General features: G+C 33.9%; 1 protein-coding gene across 1 annotated transcript; it reads left to right on the top strand.

The window, feature by feature from the left end:
- Window positions 1-238: 238 nt before the first annotated feature.
- Window positions 239-14,675, top strand: LOC128553689 (fibropellin-1-like; the record flags this gene model as incomplete). Its single annotated transcript, XM_053534865.1, has 14 exons — window positions 239-399; window positions 2,058-2,171; window positions 2,400-2,513; window positions 5,011-5,121; window positions 6,341-6,454; window positions 6,684-6,797; window positions 7,907-8,020; window positions 8,472-8,624; window positions 8,878-8,991; window positions 10,214-10,363; window positions 10,732-10,892; window positions 13,591-13,789; window positions 14,214-14,237; window positions 14,529-14,675. Coding segments are annotated over 14 exons (1,648 nt in total), but the record flags the coding sequence as incomplete, so codon positions are not given.
- Window positions 14,676-18,818: the final 4,143 nt, after the last annotated feature.

Below are 18,818 nucleotides of genomic sequence, written 5' to 3'. Positions count from 1 at the left end.
GGATTCTGTTTATTGGGGATTAAGATATCTGGCATTTAGTGGGGGTGTCAATTATATAAAACATTTTCTTCGTAGGTACATATTATGTTCTAATTCATTGGTAGTAGCCTGTCTTAGTCCATACTTTTTATTCTGAATAAACTCCATTTCAGTATATCTTTAAACGTCTGTGACAAGCTTTTGTAAAACAACTTTGATTTACACTCACATTTAATAACTTCTCTAATTTTTTGTTCAGCAAACTGAATCATCAAACGTATTTTCACATCTTTCAACTTTATGTTTCAGTTTTTGATCCATGTAGTTCAAATCCGTGTGAAAGAGGAACTTGTTTCCATCATAGCACACTGTTTCATTGTTTATGCCCCTCTGGTTATACAGGAAAGAAATGTGAAATTAGTAAGTATTTGTAATGTAATTTGTATCATTTAAAAAATATGATTACAAATACAGGAGGCAACCGAGCAAAAAAAAAGTATAAATGGTTTGACTGATTCTTTTCATGAGTGGTAATGAAATATACAACGACTCTGACGTCTCCTTGTGCCAGTTTACTTGGATCCATGATCCAATATTAAAGAACCAGAAATTAGAACAACATTGACTCCATGTACAGGAAGACAAATTGCGACCACAATACAATATTAAAAGGTTGATGTTATGACCACTAGGTCAAATAATAGAAGAAGTTTTGTAACTCTCTATAGACTACATTTTCCATTTAAATCTCACTACAAATTGACAGGATGTTTTGTCTTTGTAATATAAAGGTCAAAACTCGGTTACATAAAATCTTACAAAAGGTCACAAGGTCAAATCATATCAAAAGTTTGATAACACTCTGAAGGCTATATTTTCTATTTGATCTTCATTAAACTTTGACAGAATCTTAGTTTTTATGAAGTCTATCTTAGGTTTGAATCTTGGTTATCCGGGTAGAATACTAGGTTTGTGGGTAAAATCTTAAAGAGATTTAATAACACTCAAATGGCCCATTTTTGAACTGGTCTTCATGAAACTTGATCGGAATGTTTGTCTGTTTGTGAATACATTAAAGGCAAATTTTCAACTTAATTGTCATATATAGTTTGTCAGAATGTTTGAAATCAAGGTCAAGATTAAAGGTTACGTACCTAAGGTAAGAAACTTTGTCACTTAGTCAAATCATCGAAAAACATTGGATTAGCTACCTTATCTAAATAGAATATGGTCAAAAAGTTTGTCTCTATAAATCTAGGTCACATAAACTAGGCCACATAAAATTCTAGATTATATGGAGCTAAGGACATGGTCAGTTGATCGATACCGGGCCTTTAGGGCCTTTAGGGCCATCTTGTTTATTGATAACTGTGTTTGTAATAACATTTAACAAAATTTAAACAAAAAAGTAGGACTAAAATCGCCTTAATCTAGTAACTAAATAATACATAATAAATGCAACTCAATTGATTTTCTTTCTAGTAAAGTTTGATCCTTTTTGGAACTTTTCCATGTTTTGAAAATCATCATATTACTATTCCCTATCTATAGCAGTTTTGATGTGGTGTTATCCAAACCTCATTTATTATGTTAATATTCACGTGACCAAGAATCCACTTGCCCTGTAAAACATGTTAAATTGGCAATTCCTAATCAATAAACATATTATTTTTGTTGCGAAAAAAGGTACAAAAAGGAGTTTCTTCATAAAGCATTTGATAAATGGAGGCTTTGCAAATTTGTTTGATAGCACTGTGATATTATTGTTTGTATGAATGCATAGATTGATTCTTAACATAAATATATGGAACCACTTCTTTCTCTTTCGACTTCCATAGACTACATATTAAGTTGATTTACTCATCACGATTGTGTTTTAATGATATCACTACTTTTTCGTTGATGGAAACTGACATTATGATATGCTAGGTATCGTTGTGTGTCTATGAAAAAATATGTCAATGAGTTGAACACTTTCTCTTTGATTTAGGATGGCATTTATTTATTTCCAGATTTCTGTAGCTGTGTTTCTGAAGCCTTTACTTTTTCTCAAACTGCCATTGGTATTTTCTTTTCAGATATCAATGAGTGTCAGTCTCAACCGTGTTTAAATGGGGGCGTGTGTGTTGATACCATCGGCGATTTCAAATGTAATTGCTCATCGGGATTTGTCGGAAACACTTGTGAAATAGGTATGTAAAGGGTTTAGCAAGAAAGTAATACAATTTCATTTTATAGTGAACTTTGCGTTATATATATAGCACTGTTTGTCAGCTTAAAATCTGATCCTGTATAATCCGCAAATTACACTACTTGATTGTCCAACAGTCTTATATTTCTTAAACTACCAGTGAAATTATTTCTACTTCAGAAATCGGCCGCTTAATGCGTATTCTCAAAAGCTGTAAATATATTTACAGATGTAAACGAATGTATCTCTCAGCCGTGTTTAAATGGGGGATTTTGTAAAGATAGCATAGATCGATTTCTTTGTCAATGCCGAACAGGATTTGATGGAGACAGATGCCAGAATGGTACGTTAAGTCTATAAACTGCTAAGATGTGGATTGTTTATTACTATCTTTCTTGGTTTATTATCCCTTACCATGCTAGATTTCTAAAATGGACTGTTTTAGGAAGGGGATCTGAGGTTATGGAGCCTGCGTATCACAGAAACTGTCAAAAGACAAAATTAAAAGGCAGGCACCATATCCAAGGGGTGACTATACAATACCCAAGGCTATGAAAGCGGGAGTATTGGAACCACCCAGGCCGAAATGGTCATGTTGAGAAACTAAATAGTACCAAAAACACGACATAAAAGTCGTGCTGAACGATCTGAGAAGATCGAAATATAACAGCCCTGATTGAATGATGTACGGGCACACTTTATCATATGTTTGACGTCGCAGGAGTATAAAAAGCCATTATATAACATAAGCTCATAGAACATGAGATGCCAAACCCGCCTTGGAGCATTGAATTAACTGCACGAGGAACAGAAATTATTTGGTCACAGTGCAATGGATATTTGACAAAATAAGTGACCTCCATAACAAATTTGATCTTAAACCAAAGCATTCTCTAGTTATTTTTGCAAAAAAAAAAAAAAAAAAAAAATTATACGGTTCTGGCTCACTGTGACCTATTGACCTAAAAGGTGTCATTTGCCAGTAAAGTTCAACATCTCTAATAATTTTTGTCATTCTAGGCCAAAGTGTTCTCAAGTTATCGTCCGGAAACAGTTTGACTACTACAGGTTACTTTGACCTTCATCTTTCACCTAATGACCTAAAAATCAATAAGGGTCATTTGCTGGTCATGTTCAACCTCCCTATTAAATATCCTGATCCTAGATTCAAGTGTTTAAAGTTATCATCCGAAAATATTCACTGTGACCTTGACCGTCGTCTTATTGTTCTCAAAATTAATACGTATCATCTGCTGGTTATGTAAAACATACTTACCAACTTTCATGGTCGTAGGCCCAAGCACTCTCGAGTTATTATCGGGAAGTCGTTTAACTGTTCTAAGTCACAGTGACCTTGACCTTTGACCTACTAGCTTCAAAATAAATAGGGGTCATTTCCTGGTCATGACCCACCTACCTATAAACTTTCATGATCTATGCCCGAGCGTTCTTGAATTATCATGCAGAAACCGTTTAACTGTTTTGGGCCACTTTGACCTTGATCTTTGGCCTACTAAAAGAGTTATCTGCTGGTCATGACGAATCTTCCTATCAGCTTTTATGATCCTATGCTCAAGCGTTCTTTCGGAATCATCCAGAAATCGATTTGTGTACATACGGACCGACATACTGACTGACCGGTAGACATCTGCAAAATAATATACCCCGCTTCTTCAAAGCTAGTGAGAGGGGTGAGGTTGGGGGGGGGGGGGGGGGGGAGGAGGGGACATAAGAATTTATAACACACTTATGTAATAGTCTTCTTACGTCGACGTCGTTTCGTTTAAAGAATATGAAACGTAAAGGTCAAATTGCCTTGTTATAAAACTGATTCTGGTACGCCAGGTATGTGGCCTATGGCGAAGCGTAAAGGCAGAAAGGGTCAATATATAAGACTGGACCATTGATAGACTTGCTTCTGCTTATCATCATTACCTACTGTATAGCTACTGAGCAGTACATAAATTTAAGGTGATATTTCTCATCTTTTTAGCAAACCAGTTCTCACCTTCATAACACGTTTAGAAAGCTTAATTATATTAGGGGGCTAAACAAACAAAGTGATAATATACAACAGTGTTTTTTTTTTATTTTCTTTAAATATACAGTTTTTTATAAAAACTAAACGAAAATGCATTCAGGTACCTTTAAATTTCAATGATCAATTTTTCTGGTTTTTAATTTTTTAAAGATTATTAAAACTAAATAAAATATTTTTGTCATTTCTCTTTTTCAGTTTTAGATAATTATTTTATCTTTTACAAAATAAAGGTGAGAGTTTTCTGAAAGAATGAGAATTTTTTGGCTCTTAAAAATATAATTTAATTGATCAGGACATTACTCAACATGACTGAGCTATAACATATAGTATACTATTAACTAAAATAATTTGGTGTATATTCTGAAAAAAAAGCTGCATTTCAATCAATAAAATGCATATAGCAGGAAATAACCAGTTATCTCTACATACAAATACAATTTATTAATCTCTGACATGGACTACATGTCAAGTCTATGGGGTATTATGGGCCCGTATCAGACTGGACCTGACAGGATTCTGTTTATTGGGGATTAAGATATCTGGCATTTAGTGGGGGTGTCAATTATATAAAACATTTTCTTCGTAGGTACATATTATGTTCTAATTCATTGGTAGTAGCCTGTCTTAGTCCATACTTTTTATTCTGAATAAACTCCATTTCAGTATATCTTTAAACGTCTGTGACAAGCTTTTGTAAAACAACTTTGATTTACACTCACATTTAATAACTTCTCTAATTTTTTGTTCAGCAAACTGAATCATCAAACGTATTTTCACATCTTTCAACTTTATGTTTCAGTTTTTGATCCATGTAGTTCAAATCCGTGTGAAAGGGGAACTTGTTTCCATCATAGCACACTGTTTCATTGTTTATGCCCCTCTGGTTATACAGGAAAGAAATGTGAAATTAGTAAGTATTTGTAATATAATTTATATCATTTAAAAAATATGATTACAAATACAGGAGGCAACCGAGCAAAAAGAAAGTATAAATGGTTTGACTGATTCTTTTCATGAGTGGTAATGAAATATACAACGACTCTGACGTCTCCTTGTGCCAGTTTACTGGGATCCATGATCCAATATTAAACTTGATCAGAATATTTGTCTGTTTGTGAATACTTTAAAGGCAAATTTTCAACTTAATTGTCATATATAGTTTGTCAGAATGTTTGAAATCTAGGTCAAGATTAAAGGTTACGTACCTAAGGTAAGAAACTTTATCACTTAGTCAAATCATCGAAAAACATTGGATTAGCTACCTTATCTCAATAGAATATGGTCAAAAGGTTTGTCTCTATAAATCTAGGTCACATAAACTAGGCCACATAAAATTCTAGGTTTTCTGGAGCAAAGGACAAGGTCAGTTGATCGATACCGGGCCTTTAAGGCCTTTAGGGCCATCTTGTTTATTGAAAACTGTGTTTGTAATAACATTTAACAAAATTTAAACAAAAAAATAAGACTAAAATCGCCTTAATCTAGTAACTAAATAATACATAATAAATGCAACTCAACTGATTTTCTTTCTAGTGAAGGTTGATCCTTTTTGGAACTTTTCCATGTTCTGAAAATCATCATATTACTATTCCCTATCTATAGCAGTTTTGATGTGGTGTTATCCAAACCTCATTTACTATGTTAATATTCACGTGACCAAGAATCCACTTGCCCTGTAAAACATGTTAAATTGGCAGTTCCTAATCAATAAACATATCACTTTAGTTGCGGAAAAAAGTTACAAAAAGGAGTTTCTTCATAAAGCATTTGATAAATGGAGGCTTTGCAAATTTGTTTGATAGCACTGTGATATTATTGTTTGTATGAATGCATAGATTGATTCTTAACATAAATATATGGAACCACTTCTTTCTCTTTCGACTTCCATAGACTACATATTAAGTTGATTTACTAATCACGATTGTGTTTTAATGATATCACTACTTTTTCGTTGATGGAAACTGACATTATGATATGCTAGGTATCGTTGAGTGTCTGAAAAAAATATGGCAATGAGTTGAACACTTTCTCTTTGATTGAGGATGGCATTTATTTATTTCCAGATTTCTGTAGCCGTGTTTCTGAAGCCTTTACTTTTTCTCAAACTGCCATTGGTATTTTCTTTTCAGATATCAATGAGTGTCAGTCTCAACCGTGTTTAAATGGGGGCGTGTGTGTTGATACCATCGGCGATTTCAAATGTAATTGCTCATCGGGATTTGTCGGAAATACTTGTGAAATAGGTATGTAAAGGGTTTAGCAAGAAAGTAATACAATTTCATTTTATAGTGAATTTTGCGTTATATATATAGCACTGTTTGTCAGCTTAAAATCTGATCCTGTCTAATCCGCAAATTACACTACTTGATTGTCCAACAGTCTTATATTTCTTAAACTACCAGTGAAATTATTTCTACTTTAGAAATCGGCCGCTTTAATGCGTATTCTCAAAAGCTGAAAATATATTTGCAGATGTAAACGAATGTATCTCTCAGCCGTGTTTAAATGGGGGATTTTGTAAAGATAGCATAGATCGATTTCTTTGTCAATGCATAACAGGATTTGATGGAGACAGATGCCAGAATGGTACGTTAAGTCTATAAACTGCTAAGATGTGGATTGTTTATTACTATCTTTCTTGGTTTATTATCCCTTACCATGCTAGATTTCTAAAATGGACTGTTTTATCATTCAGTTTAGGCAATACCATTTATTAAGGAGTTTACCAAAAATTTACTGTCTGAATAGTGAACAGTGCAGATCATGTCCAGATCATGGACTGCACTGGTCACAAAGGCAGATTCACATGCCGAAAGCAGGCTAAATGTTAAATGCCCCTAGCTGTAGCCATTTTTAGCGATTTCTTGTGAGATTAAAATTGTTGATGCTTAGGAGAATCGTAATGATCAAACAACTTAAGACATGATTTAAAACGTGGGTTGATTTTGCAGTCATGTTTCCGAGAAGGTGTTGTATCTTTCCGAATATATCGTAAGGTTAAGTTATCCTCTTGTTTTGTGAAATTTTACATTTTTCATCAACATATCGCTCGTTATCGCTAGCAAATATAAATGATTAAAGTTATCAAATGCATGTAGCTTTAAATAAATTTAAATTGTATCATCAGATACATTTACTTCAAATGAAGATAATCCTCATCAAATGTTTTTTCCTTTTCTAAATCCTTAAATCAGACGTGTATGTAGAGCTACATTCATAATTAAATTCAATACAGAAACATTCGATTGTTAAAACATCATCCAGTTTTTTGAGGTAGTACATATTTGCACTTGCATTAGACAGGCAGTATTGAAGTCAGGACTATTTCAAACATAAATGCATAGTAATGTTAATACCAAACACATGTTAATTTTATGTTTGCATATACTACTATATTTAGAAATTGTTCGTATTTTCACATATGAAATTATGGTCTAATATGAGTGTAAGAAGGAAACTCAGTATAGACATAAAGAAAACAGTTGTTTCAAATCCAGTGAACTCGCACATCAAGCTATAGTACAAACATCTGTTACAAAGGAACAAGAACATTTAAAGTGAAAGTGGATTTTAAATAAAGTTTACTCCGCGTCAAACATGGTGCGTGAAATACTTTTGCGTACTATAAGCCGCAATTAAGCGCCATATCGCTCTCCATTCTAACTGAATTTGGATATGTAATTCTACATTTCCAGTTGTTGATCCTTGTATGAGCAGCCCTTGTATACGAGGCATTTGTTTTTCGCATGGGCTACAGTTCCTTTGCGAATGTCCATCTGGCTTCACGGGGAAACTGTGTGAAACTACCAGTAGGTATCTAATTACTCTACAAAAAGGTTACAATATCTTACAAAACAATTACAAATACCTCAAAAACCTACACAGGTAGCTCAGTATTAAAAGCACAAGTCTTCCGAGTAGACGCTGCTATCGTCGAAAATAAACCAACCTGCGATTTACTCGGGAATGTGTCAGCAAGGTGTAACGTTAAACGTACGTAACATTTAGATCAACTTGTCGCTGTAACGAATGTAAATTATTGTTTGCTGTCGGAATGAAAAAAAGTAATCATACGTACAGTGTACTGATGCTTGTATTCATTTCGCGGTTCTCTAAAGATATTAAATAATTTACTTAATTATGAAATGAATTTTCAATAATTTGATATGAACTTTCAAAAATACATTTCCATTCAATGTTCTTTACAACTGAGCCAAGTTTTGAATGCTATTATGTTCTTGAATTTACTTCCATTTATAGTACAGCTGACACTCAATGGGCCAAAGGAAAAGTACTTGAAAGTACCAGCCGGTAGTGAACTCGTGATGAACTGTAGTGTGTCTGGGATACACCCGCCTAAATTTCATTGGTCAAAAGTAAATGCTTGCGGGATTAAATATGAAAATATCACAGGTTTGAGGATTTACTTAACATCCAAGAGCATTTGCAATCATTTTGATACTAATTCAAGTACTTGTAACGTGCTCTGAGTATTTTTTCTGAAACATTTATAAACACTTTTTGACGTCACCGTTCTTAACTGCTTTCAATTTTGAATTAATGGAAAAACAAATCATCAACTGAAATAGGAAAATGAAATATCTTAAAAGGCATTAAAAATTTCGATGAATTTCCATGATAGACTTCTTTTATGCATGTTTTCTAGCATCAGTTTACCGCGAGTCGCACGCCTCCCTAGGGGACGCTGGAACATATGTCTGCACTGGTTCAGACGGCTACGGTCCTAATGTTACCAACTATTTCCATGTGGAAATACTAAGTAAGTCTGAAAGATTCAAATTGCAAGCGATTTGTAACAGACTCATATACAAACGTACCATTCAAATATAAAAGATTAGACAGTTCTGCTTGTTTTACAAATCTTGTTATACAACGTAGAATTTTTGACCATATTTTTATTGCATCATTGTATCTGGAGGAAATTTAGCCAACCACTAAGATCGATCCTGTGCTTGATTCTTTAACAAACTGATTTGAAAAATTGATATTCCGATCTAGTTTCACAAAGAGTATATGCGGAAAAACATCAATGTAGAATTTAGTAAAATTTTTCACAGTTGAAGATCATTTATATTTTATCATATTGCTAAACAAAAGGTATAGGTACACCTGCTTAGTTTTTTATCGATAAGTTTGCCTTGTATCAGTTAGAGTCATTATATTGCTGCTTATTTTAAGTCGTTAATATGTTGGATCATTTTACCCTTAAATCTATCTAACATCAAAAGGAAAATAGTAGCAAGGTGTACATGTGATATTATTCCTGGCAACATTTAGGCTACCCGTGAAACGGCTATCTAGTATTATACTAGGATTTCTGGATAACTAATGATTCGTCGTCACTTCCTGTTAATCAAACGCACAGAACTACTTCAGGTTATTGTTACACAATAAGAGCTTAGAACATTAATTGGGCAGGTATTTTGAACATTTGCATCGTTCATTTTACACAGAAAAAGTTAGTTAAGGTAAAAGATTCCATACCGTGCTGTATAATAACGCAATTATTGTTATACTTTACTCAAAATCATTACAGTCAGGTCATTCAGCTCTACTTTTTGAGAGGGGCCTCCGTGACCGAGTGGTTAAGGTCGTAGACTTCAAATCATTTGCCCCTCACCGGTGTAGGTTTGAGCCTCACTCGGGGCGTTGAATTCTTCATGCAAGGAAGATATCCAGCTAGCTTACGGAATGTCGGTGGTTCTACCCAGGTGCCGCTCGCGAGGAAATAATGCACAGAGGGCCCCTGTGGTCTTCCTCTACTATCAAAGCTGGAAAGTCGTCATATGACCTAAAATTATGTCGGTGCGACGTTAAACCCAACAAAATAAATAATCAAATCAGTTTTGTGAACTTTAACCTGCAATACATATAACTCTAGTTGTATCAGAAAGTAAGATGCGGTTTATAAAATTATGTATTCATTTTTACTGGCATACAAAATAAAGTATACGTCAATATCATTGGTAATTTGATTACAGCTTCACAAGAGAACGAAGTGTGTAATTTCGATGACGGAACATTATGCGGATGGGTACAAGAGAAGAGTGACAGTTTTGACTGGACGTTTCAAAGTGGCCCTACACAATCTGATGGTACAGGTCCTGATGTCGATCATACACTTGGAACATGTAATTGATTTTACTGATACAGGTCATATAAAAGAATGCAGTTGTTTTAAATATGAAATTAAGATTTTGTCCTTCTCTTTCTTTCTATCAGACTATCTTCAATATCGCAGTTTGTACTAACATGAACGCTTAAGATATCGTGCCAACAGGAATTTACAAATAATTTGACAGATAATTGGCGTGGTGTAAAAATCTGTTCTCATAATTGCCTCAAAAATGACTGTTGTGTTGTTCGCATGAATTCAAATGTAATATGTAATAAACTATATATACCGAAACATATTCGTAATATCATTTCCTATGACGAATTTCTGTTTTAGTCTGATCATACATAAACAGTGCTAAAATTGCGGGTGATTCCATTTCAGTACAAGGAAAGTATGTTTATATTGAATCGTCATCGCAAAGAAAATTCAGCGAGCATGCCAGTCTTTTATCACACGTCATGCCGGCCAATAGGACAATGTGTTTCGAGTTTTGGTATTATATGTTTGGCGACGGATCGGGTAGATTATTTGTACTTGTGAAGGTAAAAGCTTCCTTCATACTAGCTAAAACAAATTGTGATTTTATCTAGCTTAGGAATCTAGAAAACATGCCTGTTTTCATGTGGTTGAATAGGTTTGTTCCAGTTAAGAACGCTATTCATTGAAATGGTGTATTGCATTTCGAACCAGTGTTAAAATTGCACAAGGGTACAATAAACATTTTAGAAGAATATAATTGGTTGCTTTGTGAAAAAGATGGCTGTTTCTGGTTTTTTTTTCACGATTTCCTTAATACTTCTAAGAAGAGCTAATACGAAGGGATGGCAGAACTATTTGTATCGGGTGTGTTTATATTCTCCGAATTTGAATATAAATCATTTGAAATAATTACTCGTTAACGGAAGTAATCGTATTATATATATCTGTGTACATATATTAAGAACTCAATTAAGTAAAAGAAACAAGCATCTTTATGACATATGACTTTCATCAACCACTCAAACATTAAGCAAAACAAGTTAAAATTATTTTAATCTTATATGTAAAGCAGTCCATCCAGAATGACTACAAATACAACTGGAAGTCACTTAAAACGAGATTATACATCGGCGAAAATACAAGGTAATGAGATATCCACGCCAAAGGAAGTATAACGTCTATCCTTTGTTCTACTTTGGTTATAGAACATTCTGAAATTTGAATTATCTTATATTAACTTGAATGCATTTTTTAGCTCACCTGTCACATAGTGACAAGGTGAGCTTTTGTGATCACCCTTCGTCCGTCGTCCGTCGTCAGTCCATGCGTGCGTCCGTCCGTCCGTCAACAATTTCATGTCTGCACGATAGTGGTTTCATTTATGATTTTATTTTAACCAAACTTGCACACAACTTGTATCACCATAAGATCACGGTTCCTTTCTTGAACTGGCCATATTCCAATATGGGTTCCAGAGTTATGGCAACTGAAAGGGCCAAAATTAGCTATTTTGACCTTGTTTGCCCAATAGCAGCTTTATTTATGATTTGATTTTTACCGAACTGGCACACAACTTGTATCACCATAAGATCTTGGTTCCTTTCTTGAACTGGCCAGATTCCAATATGGGTTCCAGAGTTATGGCCCCTGAAAGGACCAGAATTAGCTATTTTGACCTTGTCTGCACAATAGCAGCTTTATTTATGATTTGATTTTTACCAAACTGGCACACAACTTGTATCACCATAAGATCTTGGTTCCTTTCTTGAACTTGCCAGATTCCAATATGGGTTCCAGAGTTATGGTCCTTGAAAGGACCAGAATTAGCTAATTTGACCTTGTCTGCACAATAGCAGCTTCATTTATAATTTTATTTTAACCAAACTTGCACACAACTTGTGTCACCATAAGATCCCGGTTCCTTTCTTGAACCGGCCAGATCCCATAATGGGTTCCAGAGTTATGGCCCCTGAAAGGGCCAAAATTAGCTATTTTGACCTTGTCTACACAATAGCAGCTTTATTTATGATTTGATTTTAACCAAACTTGCACACAACTTGTATCACCACAAGATCTTGGTCCCTTTCTCGAACTGGCCAGATTCCGTCATGGGTTCCAGAGTTATGGCCCCTTAAAGGTCCAAAATTGGCTATTTTGGCTTTTGCAGCTATATAGAGACTTCATTTATGATTTTATTTTAACCAAACTTGCACACAACTTGTATCACCATAAGATCTCGGTTCCATTCTTGAACTGGCGAGATTCCGTTATGGGTTCGAGAGTGATGGCCCCTGAAAGGGCCAGAATTAGCAATTTTGACCTTGTCTGCACAATAGCAGCTTCATTTATGATTTGAATTTAATCAAACTTGCACAAAACTTGTATCACCACAAGATCTTGGTCCCTTTCTCGAACTGGCCAGATTCCGTCATGGGTTCCAGAGTTATGGCCCCTTAAAGGTCCAAAATTGGCTATGTTGGCTTTTGCAGCTATATAGAGACTTCATTTATGGTTTTTAATATTTGATACAAACTTCCAAAATATCTTTAACAACAATAAATCTTGGATTCCATGACAAATCAGATCCAATCATAGGTTCCAGTTATTTTATATCTGATTACCTCCTCTGACTGTAATCAAAATGGATTTATATCAGTAAGTACTTACAGGACTTATTTGAAATTTCATTATTGTTATTAGTTGGACTGAGACAATCAGGGTAGATAACTATGGACTCATTTTATGTCAAATTACCTCCCTTTATTTCAAATTAAAATTGTTATATCTCCATAACTAATGAAGATACCGATCTGAAATTTCATTTATGTCAACAGATTTATTTGGCAGATCCTTCTTTTGTCCACTTACAATTTTATTTTTTAATTACTTCCCTTTTACATTACTATAAATAGCTTATTTTTAGTAACTTTTTTATTATTGGCCGTAGGGAAAACACGAGACCAGTTTTCTGTGGTACAACATGGACGGTACCTCCAATTTTTAGGTATATTTTAATATAGCTATACATTGTTAGTTTTTTTTTTCTTTTTGGTTAAATTTTTTCCCTTTGTTGTTCCTGTCCTTTGGACTTAGATATTTTTAGGACCTTCTTGTCCTCAAGTGCAATGATAACAGGTGAGCGATATAGGGCCATCATGGCCCTCTTGTCTTGAATTTTTTGGCTCAATTTTGCTTTTATCGTTAGCTCTATTGAATTTTCCAAACATACATAATTTAAATATTGGAATGCTTCTGATTTAGGACACTTGCCTGAGGAAAGAAACACAGTTGTTTGAAGAGACAGGAAACCAAGGAGCACAGTGGAATAAAGCGTCTGTTACAATAACAGACCATTTTGTCCCGAATGACTACATAATTGTCCTGAAAGCCGATGTTGGATCAACATTTCATGGAGACACTGCTGTTGATGATTTAGTTATTTATGAGGGTTCCTGTCGAGGTACTGTTCACAAAGAGTACTTAAAGGACGGTAGTCTGTATTCAGACTATATGTTTTGTTCACATAGTTTGTTCTTAAAACGTGGTATGATTATAGATTTTTTAGATAATGTAGTATTTTTGACAAATGCTCATTCATTGAAATTCAGCATTGAATTTTATTTATTATTTATGTCCTGTATGCAAATATTGGCATGCTTTCTGTGCCAAGTATGTATGCGGTAAGCATACATCAATTACTTTTAAATTTAGCCTTCAAATTAAAAATAAATAAAAAGTGTAAGTTAAAATCGAACTGGTGAGATTATTAAAGTCACTATAGGATAGTTTAAAACTTAGATGCGGCGCGTTGTTGCCTGTGAATTTTTATTTTGTATTTGCTATTTCGTACACTGAATTTAATCTGAAATATATCCATTTTACAGGAAATCACGGGGTACCTATTGTAGGTAAGTTTGTATATACATGCAGATTCTATAGAATAAATCAAATAGAATGTTAAATGAAAACAAAACTTTGCTGACAACCACGTAATCCATCGTTACGCATTATGCATTTAAATAATTTGTATGCACATTGAATAACAGACACAATGAGAATAGCTAAATGTAATTAAATCTTAATGAGTGAGCACATGCATATTCAATTTATCATTTATTATTTCTTAAAAATATGTAAGTTATATTTTAGAATTTATACTTTTATGTTAAGTATTGACGCAAAAATTGATATCATTACAGGTTAAAGACGAGTATCCTTGGGGACGCCATTATATTTGATATAAGTATTTATCATGAGGTTTCAATTATATCCGAGTTTCAAACCTCTATGGACACTGTTTCTACATTTTGCTTTCGCATTGTAGTTTAATAAAACACACTTTTCAATTACATATAATGTGTGTCCGTTTTTATCCTTCTCGGCAAGATATGAAATATGTGGTTATGGTAATGTCTCAGTTGTAAAGGTAAAAAAACCATGTCATCTCAATCCCGTAAATAAAGGAACATGTATATATCGTAGGGTGTGCTAGAAAGTAAAAAGCATTTGCAGAGTTTCAGGTTTGCAAAAAGAATACTGTTAAGATAAAACTAAAGATACTATACAAGAACAAATATTACATATTTTCTTGTGTGGTGAAGAAGTCAAACAAACTGTTCTGTTTGTCACAGGGCTGAATATATTAGCAATCCCGGCGTAGGTTCTTATTCTCTTCATTATTCCGTAATATAAAAAAAAACTAAATATGGTAACAAGAACTTAGCAATCATGATAAAATAAAGATAAAATATTACAAAATTGTAAAAAGATAATTCACGTATTGGGTAAAGAAATACAAAATACAATATTAAATAAAAATATATTAAAATATTTCTGACATAACGTCTGATGAATGAATTTTCCATCTAACTCGTAAGATTAGAAAGACTGTTATTAGGGCCGAAGGAATTTGGCGGTGAAAAGTGCAAAGAGATTAAGAAAAACAGACCAATGTAATTCTTGCTCTCATTCTATCTCTCATTCAAACATGTAAGACAAACAAGACGATTTGACAAACATGACAAGTGTTCTCAAAATTGCACGGACAAACACACGGATGAAATGCCTCGGGAACTTCCGTTAATATCCGTGATATAACGTACATTACCGAGAAGCCCCGATTCAATACAACAGGAGATAACACCACATAATAAAACGAGGGTAAGTTTTATTTTCCCGCTCCTTAAAAGATTTAATGCACGGCACACGTTACGGTTAAGGATAAAACAGTCTATAAAATTTATTTATTTATAAAATCGTGACATTCTCCCCTGCTTGGAGAAAATGTCTCCTGACATTTTATTACACTACAACTATAAAATATCTACAATAAACTACAATTCTACAATACCCAGTATGAACCTATATGCTTTAAGTCTCAGCATTTCAATTTTTGAAAAATGAATATCTTGTGAAAAGATTATATCTCAAAACAGTTTACTTATGAATCCCGAGCTGCATTTGAAAATAGATCCTTTCAGTAAGATTCAATAAAACAGGATCACATTATGCAAATATATTTCGAAAGAACATATCGAAAGACTCTGAAGAAGTCAGAAATGGGATTATGCTGAAATTATAGGTAAATAACCAAAATATGCATAACTGACATAATATTGGATTTATGTACCTGCCACAGATAATTAAAACAATATGACCAAGTTTTAACATATTAAAGGTAGATGCTCATTTTTAGTTTTGAAATTAAAGGTTCTATTACAATTAAAAACATATTCATTAAAGGTGCAGTACCAAATATTTTGGAACAAAGATAATAGAAAAATAAATGAAAGCGACTGCAAAAGAAGGTTAAAACAAGAAGACATAAATTGAATATGTACAAAAGTATAAACAATTCCCAATCTGTATTTTGGTAATACATGTTCTTGTGTTTGGCCTACATGTATACATGCCTCTTAGATGCATGACAATGAATAATACGAATAAATGAAAATTCCACTGAAACAAAACATGTAGTTAGTCTGAACCTTAATTATTTAAAGATCAGTGTTACAATATAAGACACCTGGAAAATAAATTTTCAATTACACAATTTACATTGAAAACTGAATCCGTGGCATTCTCCCCTGTAACGCAAAATAAATTTCACCCTGTTGTAGGAGAGAATCAACATTTGCATTTATGGGATAAACCCATTCTTCATATCCCATTGGTGATTTCCTACCTTTCTTTGGTCTCTGAGGTAAAAGAGGCTCTGCATGCTCTGTAGACTGTTGCGAAATATGCCGGCTGTTGTCTGTATCAAGAGCTTCGGACCAATGACCTGATGAAAAATTACTGTGGTTCTGATTGCACAAAATTGAAATTTGAAATCCAGTATTTTCTTGAGACTCAGTCCTAGAAAAACTATGTGTGTCCCGCTGAAAATCAGAAACTAAGTTGAACCTACCCGTAGAATTATAACTGGAGAGGTTTTGCACATTTCATTACTTCTCATGAACAGACTCAGTCAAACCTAGACTGCTATTATTCTTCTTGGTTGCATTCTTTGCTTCCAAAGGATCTTTTTACAGATTTTATTCACTGTCACATGTAACATGTGTGATGTTAGATAGCTGCACTGGTCGGGGAAAACTGATGCAGGGCTGTGGTAAAAGTCTCCGCCTAGGTGGTATAATGTACCTCGGGACTGTCTCACTGGTCTCTGAACCACTGTCGGCGGCTCTGTTTATGATGGATTTTTGACCTCTTGGGTCTCCACTGCTTCTGTTGTTGGTAAATTTCTCTATTTGTATTTCTGTGTGTCCTGGTGTATATCTTGTGTAGGGGCTTTCTGCTCCCTTGCCATTTTCCTTCTTTACCATGTAAACTGGCAAGTTCTGATCTGAGATTTCTGTTAAGAGATATGGTTCTCGTTGCCACTTATTATCCAGCTTTCCCTTTGGTGTCACATTCTTGATAAAAATCAGATCACAAACTTGTAGTAAAGGACTTTGCTGTCATAATCCTTCATGTACTGCATGAAAGGAAAGGGCCAGCCAGAGTAACCAGAGCAAATGAAATCCTCTCTGGCTACTCTGGTTACTCTGACTGACCAGACTAGCCAGAACATGTTAAAATCCTAGAACCTCTGGCTACTCTGGCCAGCCGGAGTAACAAGAGTTCTGGCTACTCTGGCTGAACTCTGGCTACTCTGACTGCTGTGGCTAAGTTCACGCACATCAATAGATATGACATAACTGGGCTACAAGAGACAAAGCTAGATGATATTGACAATATAAACATAGATGGTTACTCAGTATTCACTTCAAAACAGAAAGTCAGTTGCTAGGTATAGATCAGGAGGAATTGCATTACTTGTTAAAATGTATTATCAAATTAAATAGAGATTCTAGATAGTGGTAGTAAACTAATACTTTTGTTCAGATTTAAAAATGAAAATGTGCAAAATAATATAGAAATAACTTGTGGTGCTATATATATTCCACCTATAAGAACAAGATATGCACATGATGATCCATTTTAAGAATTACAGTTAGAAATAGACAAATATAATGGTAAACATTTGTTGTTGTTTGGAGACTTTAACTCCAGAGTTAGTGATGGAAAAGACTATGCGGAGATAGATAATTTCATTTATGACCTATATGGAAATAATGAAGCTGTAGAAGAAAATAAAGCAATATTTGACAAATTTGAACAATTCAATGTTCCTCTTGACAGACATAATATTGATAGTGTAAGTAATGAATATGGTACAAAACTGTTGGAATTTTGTAAAAGTAATGATCTATTTATTCTAAATGGCAGGCTCAGTCCTGACTATGTAAGATGTAAAACAACATGCAAAGGAAATGTGTTGTAGATTATTTTATAACAAAGCTGGAATGCTTTGAATTTTTTAAACCAGTGTTTGGTCATGAATTTTGTTCATTATATTCGATAAACACAGCCCTGTTTCACTGTGCTTGAATTTGTAACATGTGATTGAAACTGAACAATTAAATGTAGAGTACATTTATAGTGAACCTGTATTAAATACAACAATCGCAAGAAGTGTAAGTCTTTAAAAACAAAACAAAATAAAATCGCTCAGAGATAATAAATACAAAAACAGTAGAGAGTTTTGGAAGATAATTAATTCAGTTGATAAGAAAATATCTGAAATAACTTCCCTGGATAAACTGTTCAACTTTAAAACAAATGTAAATGGTAACACATTTGACAGTGAGGAAGATATAGATGCTGACACCTCAAGTGGTACAAACGAGGATATTAATTTACTCATTACAGAAAATGAAATTTTAAATGCTATGAAAACTTTAAAAAACAACAAAAGTCCAGGTATTGATAATGTTCTAAACGAACATATAAAAAGAACCATTGACTGTAAGTTGCCTATCTATGTCAAGTTATTTAATCTGATTTTTGACACATCTGTCATACCTAACTTGTGGACAAGTGGAAATATCATACCAATATATGAACAAAAGGGAGACAAAAAACCCCTGAAAACTACAGACCTATAA

This window comes from Mercenaria mercenaria, unplaced genomic scaffold (genome assembly GCF_021730395.1).
Source record: "Mercenaria mercenaria strain notata unplaced genomic scaffold, MADL_Memer_1 contig_4201, whole genome shotgun sequence".
Lineage (NCBI taxonomy): Eukaryota > Metazoa > Mollusca > Bivalvia > Venerida > Veneridae > Mercenaria > Mercenaria mercenaria.
Note: the sequence above shows the minus strand (reverse complement) of the source record. Positions and strands in the feature narration are given on the sequence as shown.